The 7568-nt window shown below is 41.4% G+C and overlaps 1 protein-coding gene across 1 annotated transcript in view; it reads left to right on the forward strand.

Annotated features, from left to right (window-relative positions):
- The window catches only part of LOC115092774 (disintegrin and metalloproteinase domain-containing protein 20-like), a 180446-nt gene extending 173623 nt beyond the window's left edge, over positions 1-6823 (forward strand). The window contains exon 6 of the mRNA XM_029604078.1: positions 5667-6823. Within this exon, the coding sequence (XP_029459938.1) occupies positions 5667-5679 (13 nt within the window). The 3' untranslated portion in view covers positions 5680-6823. The remainder of the gene's footprint in view (positions 1-5666) is intronic.
- Positions 6824-7568: the final 745 nt, after the last annotated feature.

Consider the following 7568-nt stretch of genomic DNA (forward strand, 5'->3'; position numbering starts at 1 on the left):
CTACCGCTGCCGCCGCCCGCTACCGCTACCGCCGCTGCCGCTACTGCCGCCGCCCGCTACCGCCGCCGCCCGCTACCGCTACCGCCGCCGCCCGCTGCCGCTACTGCCGCCGCCGCCGCCCGCTGCCACTACCGCCGCCCGCTACCGCCGCCGCCGCTGCTACCGCCGCCCGCTACCGCTACCGCCGCCGCCCGCTGCTGCTACTGCCGCCGCCGCCTATATTGAAAAGTACGGGTCCCAACACAGATCCCTGAGGCACTCCACTGCCCACTCCCTTCCACTGAGAAAATTGTCCATTTAATCCTACTCTTCGTTTCCTGTCTTTTAGCCAATTTGTAATCCATGAAAGGACATTGCCACCTATCCCATGACTTTTTACTTTTCCTAGAAGCCTCTCATGAGGAACTTTGTCAAATGCCTTCTGAAAATCCAAATATACTACGTCTACCGGTTCACCTTTATCTACATGTTTATTAACTCCTTCAAAAAAGTGAAGCAGATTTGTGAGACAAGACTTGCCTTGGGTAAAGCCATGCTGACTTTGTTCCATTAAACCATGTCTTTCTATATGTTCTGTGATTTTGATATTTAGAGCACTTTCCACTATTTTTCCTGGCACTGAAGTCAGGCTTACTGGTGTGTAGTTTCCCAGATCACCCCGGAGCCCTTTTTAAATATTGAGGTTAAATTAGCCACCCTCCAGTCTTCAGGTACCTTGGATGATTTTAATGATAGGTTACACATTTTTACTAATAGGTCTGAAATTTCATTTTTTAGTTCCTTCAGAACCCTAGGGTGTACCATCCGGTCCAGGTGATTTACCTGGACCAGTTTGTCAGTCAGGCCTACCACATCTTCTAGGTTCACCGTAATTTGGTTCAGTCCACCTGAATCATCACCCATGAAAACCTTCTCTAATACGGGTATCTCCCCAACATCCTCTTCAGTAAACACTGAAGCAAAAAAATCATTTAATCTTTCCACGATGGCCTTATCTTCTCTAATTGCCCCTTTAACCTCTTGATCATCTAATGGTCCAACTGACTCCCTCACAGGCTTTCTGCTTCAGATATATTTTAAAATGTTTTTACTGTGAGTTTTTGCCTCTACAGCCAACTTCTTTTCAAATTCTCTCTTAGCCTGTCTTATCAATGTCTTATATTTAACTTGCCAACGCTTATGCATTATCCATATCGGATCCTTCTTCCAATTTTTGAATGAAGATCTTTTGGCTAAAATAGCTTCTTTCACCTCCCCTTTTAACCATGCTGGTGATCGTTTTGCCTTCTTTCCACCTTTCTTAATGTGTGGAATACATCTGTATTGTAGAGATGTGAATCGGATCCGATATCGGATCCGATTCACATCCGATATTGGATCCGATTCACATCTATAGAGATGTGAATCGGAACCAGAATCGGATCCGATTCACATCCCTACTGTATTGTGCTTCTAGGATGGTATTTTTTAACAATGACCACACCTCTTGCACACTTTTTACCTTTGTATCTGCTCTTTTCAGTTTGGTTCTAACTATTTTTCTCATTTTATCAAAGTTTCCCCTTTGAAAGTTTATCACGAGAGCTGTAGATTTGCTTATTGTCCCCCTTCCAGTCATTAATTCAAATTTGATCAGATTATGAACACTATTTCCAAGCAGCCCCACCACCGTTACCTCTCTCACCAAATCCTGTGCTCCACTGAAAATTAGATCTAAAATTGCTCCCTCTCTTGTCGGGTCCTGAAACAATTGCTCCATAACGATGTCATTTATTCCATCCTGGAACTTTATCTCTCTAGCATGTCCCAATGATACATTTACCCAGTCAATATTGGGGTAATTGAAATTTCCCATTATTAACGCACTATCAATTTGGTTAGCTTCCCTAATTTCTCTTAGCATTTCATTGTCTGTCTCACCATCTTGACCAGGTGGACGGTAGTATACTCCTATCATTATAGTCTTCCCCAACATACAAGGGATTTCTACCTATAAAGATTTGATTGTGCATTTAGCCTCATGCAGGATGTTTATCCTGTTGGACTCTATGCCATCCCGGACATAAAGCGCCACACCACTTCCTGGGTGCTCCTCTCTGTCATTGCGATATAATTTGTACCTCGGTATAGTACTGTCCCATTGGTTATCCTCCTTCCACCATGTCTCTGAGATGCCAATTAAGTCTATGTCATCATTCACTGCTAAAATTCTAATTCTCCCATCTTACTTCTTAGACTTCTGGCATTAGCATACAAACATTTCAAAGTTTGTTTTTTGTTTGTATTTTCATTCTGCTTTTTAGATAAGGATAAGTTAGAATGTTTTAGCTCAGGTGAGTTTTTAGTCACAGGCACTTGGACTACTTTTCTTATTATTGGAGCTCACTGTCGGGATGCCCTAATTCTACTCTTCTAGAGGCATAGCATCATCAGTGGACCACTTGCGAGCAGTCCCTATAGAGGGATCTGCAGAGCTGTGAAGTGAAGTTCTCTCTACACATTCACATTGCAATAATGTCTGGATAGGGATGGCTGAGGTGATGGCAGTTTTGGCCAGTCTATCCTTCAGAACCTGTTTGAGGTATAGAACCCAACTCTTTTCCCCCTTGGGCCCATACATTCTTTTCATGCTGCCTCTTCGCTTATTACTAAGAAAACTAGTTGGTGTGCCCGTTGGCACTTATTTTGGTATTTTGTTGATCCTCTTGTGTTTTGGGGGGCAACCTGTAGCAAGGGATTCACCCATCCTGCTTGTCCTCAGAGAAAGCAGAGTTGTTACCTGTTACAGGCCTTCTCCAAGTAGAGAAGGATTCCAGTGCTCACGAAACCCTCCCGTGACCTCGTGGAGTTGGGTTTCATTTCATTGGCATTTTTATTAATTTGATTTTGTTCCTCAATTCTTAGTTATAAGGCTAAGAGGACCCCACGTGGATGTGTGGTATAACGGCATACTGAGCATGCTCAGAGAGGCTTAGTCAAAGTTCTAGAAACTCTGACATAGGTTTTCTGGGCCAGGCTCCATCTGATGATTTCATTAATGTGTGAATGGTATCCTTCTGTCCTCTGAAAACACCTGGTACAGGTAAGCATCGTTCCTTTCTTTTTTTGTTTGAAATTCATGCCTTATCCTGGGAGTTAGACACCTCTTTTTCTTTTAATTTTGATATTTCCAGGCAACAATATAAATTGTATGCAAAATGTTATGTGTTTATGTGCATTTTTCTGGTGAGATGGTCCATAGCTTTCATTAGATTCTTACAGGCATCCATGACCCAAAAAAGGTTAAACCACTGCTGTAGGAGCTGGATCCTAACCATCACTCAAAACAACTCTACACATGGAACCTCCCATTGTTGGAAATTTCACATTATAGCACACATGAGACCTAGTCAACCTTATAGACTGTATGCTCTAGAGGAGAGAAGGGTGATATGGTAGAGACATTCAAATATATCAGCTGTAGTGCACAAGAAATAAAACTTTTTCAGAGTAAAGAATGCTCTATGAGGCTCTTTTGACTCAGAAGCAACATCAGAAAACATTTCTTCACAGTAAGGGTGATAGATGAATGGAATGGCCTTCCAGTGAAGGTGGTGCATAAAAATGTTAACAAAATTTAAGATAGCATGGGATAAGCATAGAAGAACTTTAATTGTGAGGAAGTGAAGGGAAGCCAAAGATCTAACTAAGATCAATAGCATTTCATTAGGAACTAGCGGTTGCCCGCCACACGTTGCAGTGGCAGAGTCAGGTTCTTTTCCCCCCCTCCCCCTTCCCCTTGCTCATATACCTCAGTCACACATCGTCCTCTCCCTTGGTCACTCACTCCCCCTTTCCTCCCCTGTCCCCACTCCAACTCTCTCCCCTTACACTCACCCCTCCCCCTTTGGTCACTAACCCCCCCTTCACTCCCCTGTCCCCATTCCAACTCTCACCCCTCACACTCACCTCTCCCCTCTGTGTCTCTCCCCTGACACTCACTGCCCCCTTCATTCTCCCTCCCCTCACTGTCACCTCTCCCCGCCTACTCCCTACCCTTTCGTCAGTGACACCACACCCTCTCTCAGTCTTCTTCCCTGACTCTGATCCCCTCCCGCTCGCAATGCCCTCCCAGCTGATCCCTCCCCCGTCCCTCTCCCTCTTATGCGGTTCTGCGCGGCCCACTCCCGAAGACGCGAGGTCAGCGAGGATCCCTCTCTGTCGTGCACGTGAGCCGTACCAGATCGCCGACGCAGCTCCTCCCAGGTGTCGTAGTTCGGCCTGCTGACACCACCAAGCCCGATATCACTGCTGGTCCGCCGCTGCTGCTCCTCCCAGCGCCATGTTGGTCCTGCTGTGCCCGACGTGCACCACTGCTGCTCCTCCCAGTGCCATGTTGGTCCCGCTGTGCCCAACGTGCACTCCTGCCCGTGCATGTGCAGTACAGCAGCTTCATTTCCCAAGGTAGATAGTGTGTGTTGCATGTCTGTCCAACAGATGCCGCTGTTTTCCCCACACACATGTAAAAACATGTTTTTTTTTGGTTTTTAATTATTTATTTATTAAACTTTTTTCTTTATACATAGACAATATATAAAATTATCAATGAACCAATCAGATCAGAGAATTTTCCTCTTTACAAAAGGATATTCATAAACATATAGAAACAAACATAATATTCTTCCACATTATCCAAATTAACTATGGAATCACTTTTATATAAGAATAGAGAAAAATACATAACCTGTCTGACCTGTAAAAGGAAATAGGGCACCTCACCGGGTTTTATTTGAGCACATTTATATTAATGAAAATCAGGTAATTTGCGAACTAACATTTAAATCTCCAGTTTTTGAGTGGGATCCCACACACAGCGGGAATCCTTGCATTGATAAAGGATCTCAATTGAATTGGATCAAAAAATATATGCCTATTGTTATTCAATTTAACAACACATTTGCTTGGATACCTTACTATAAAATCTGCACCAAGATCTCTAACTTCTTGATACATTGCAAGACATTTTTTCCTGCGCATCTGTGTTTCCCTAGCTATATCTGGGTATCCTCATATTTTCCCTCCTAGAAAAGTTTTTAATCTGTTACGAAAGAAATGTTTAAGAAATGAATCTCTATCTGAAGGGAATAGAAAAGTAACCAGTAATGTTCCTCTAAATTCTATTTGAGTCTCCAAGGACTGTTCCAAAAAATCAGTTAAATTCCCATTCTCCATTCGATTTTGATTACTATTGCCCTGTGATATTGCTGTATCTTTTTTCCCCACATTCACAAAATATATTTTAGCTATTGGTGGTATTGCTTCACTAGGAAACATTAAAATCTCTGTAGCATACTTCTTAAGAATATCTAACGGGAGATGTAATTTCACACATGGGAAATTTACAACCTTAAATTCTTATATCTAACTTCATTCTCAAGAATTTCTATTTTCCTATTATTTTATGTTTCCACTTGTATTATTTTTTCTTGAGTATCATTTAATTGTACTACCTGCTTTGCTATTATATCTATTTTATCAACATTTTCTTTCACAACCGGTTCTAGTTGAGATATATGTTTCTTAGTTCCAAGCATAGTATTCGCTAACATAGTAATAGAAGGTTCTAAAGATATCAATGCCTTCCATACCAATACCAAGGTAATTTCTTTTTTCTCTACCAATTGCAGGCCTAAGGGTTGAATCCCTATCTCAGTTCCCTGAACAAGACCCCCCTTGTTCGAGTCCCCTCTATCTTTTGATGTTGATGCCTCCATGACCGGGTCCGGATTCTCACCACCCGTTGCTCCAGAAATCTGTTGCTGTGGGACAGGTTTCCTTCCAGACTCTCCAAGTGGCATATTAAAGGATCCTTTCCCATCTAGTCCTTCTCCAATGGATGCACTTCTGGCCACCAACTTTGGGAGGCTGGTTGTCTCAGGGATTAGATGTTGGAGTCCACTAGGGTTAGAGGGGATAACTGGAGCTCCGGGGCTCAAAGATGTATAAGTATCCAACACTGAAGATGTGTGCTCCATGTCTATCTGTGTACCAGATTGCCTAAAAACATGTTTTTATCTGTAACCGTGTGACATCTATGTAATCTAGATAGAGAAGAACCTTGCCGAAAGTGAAAGCAAAGTTGTGTCCAAATTTGAAAGCAATTGGTGCAGTAGTTTCTGAGATTATCGATTACGTACAAATGATTTTACATTTTTATTTATATAGATTAAACTACACAAAGTGGATGGACCTTGTGCCATCATTTTCTATGTTTTTGTGTTATATTTAAGTTAAAGAGCCACATTTATCAGACAAAGGGCTGCCTTTAGGTTGATATGGAGCCTGATCTTTATTTATTTATTTTAGTTATAAACTTTTTAATACCGATTTTCGTGGCAACATCATATCGGTTTACATTGTAACAACAGGGAGGAAATTACATTGAACAGGGAAGGGGCTACAAGGATATATAGGAACATTAAGATTAGCGAAGGAAAGGTAAGAAAAACTAAACAACAACATCAATCAGTTAAATAATGATATAATGAACTGTGGGGCTTTTTATAGGCTGTGCACTCACAACCTGCTGCTGTTGTGCTCTTCTTATAGCCTAGGCCTACAGATAACTCCAGCTATTTCCCCTGCTTTAGGGGACATCTGGAGAAGGAAGAGGTGGATCCCACATGCCCAACACAGCTTTGTTCTCCTGCTACCTGCCTATGCTACAGAGACTTCTTTAGGCTTTGCTATGTGACATGGAGCCCCTATTGCCACAAGCTTGGGGTAGTTTCACTTTACGTATCTGACTAAAGATGGCCTTTATTAGGCATGTTTTCCCTCTAGGTGTCTAGAAAAATGTTTGGTAAATCGTGTTGTGATAAGTGATATTGCTCTAGTTCAAAAGATAAAAAAGTATAAAAGAAACGTCACTTTTCCCTTCATTGTTATGTCATTGCATTTATATACAATATATGTTGATTAAAATGATCATTTTTGATTTTGACTGAGAATTTTTTTAGACTGCTTATACATTTACTATATATTTTGCTAAATTTGATGATAATAATATGGTACAATCCTCAGGGGATTTCTACAGACAAGGACTTTCAACTATGGAATTCAGCCTATAGAATCCTCATCATCTTTTCAGCACCTCATATATTCAATAAAAAATATGTATACGGAGAACAGTACATGTGGAGTTGAAAGTGAAGACATACCAATAAATTTGGATGGATTTAATCATACCAGATATGTAAGTTATTTTCCAATCTATAATAAGTAGTTGATCCTGTGTTAGTCCACCACCTTATATAATTTATGCATATTTAAGGTACATTGGATTGTTTGTTAGTCATGATATGCTTTATTGGACATATCTAAGAATAATCAAAAGATGTTGGCATTCATGAACTTTCTTGCCCACAAAGGTTGTTTTGTAAAGGAATTTAGTTTCTTCAGGACCTGTATGGCTGCTAGAACTTTCTGTACCAGTTAAGAATATCCAAGCAGGATGGTAGTCCTCACAGATAAGTGACATCATCAGACGGAGCCCTGTCACGGAACACTTTTGTTAACGTTTTTAGACC

Source organism: Rhinatrema bivittatum, chromosome 5 (assembly GCF_901001135.1).
Source record: "Rhinatrema bivittatum chromosome 5, aRhiBiv1.1, whole genome shotgun sequence".
Lineage (NCBI taxonomy): Eukaryota > Metazoa > Chordata > Amphibia > Gymnophiona > Rhinatrematidae > Rhinatrema > Rhinatrema bivittatum.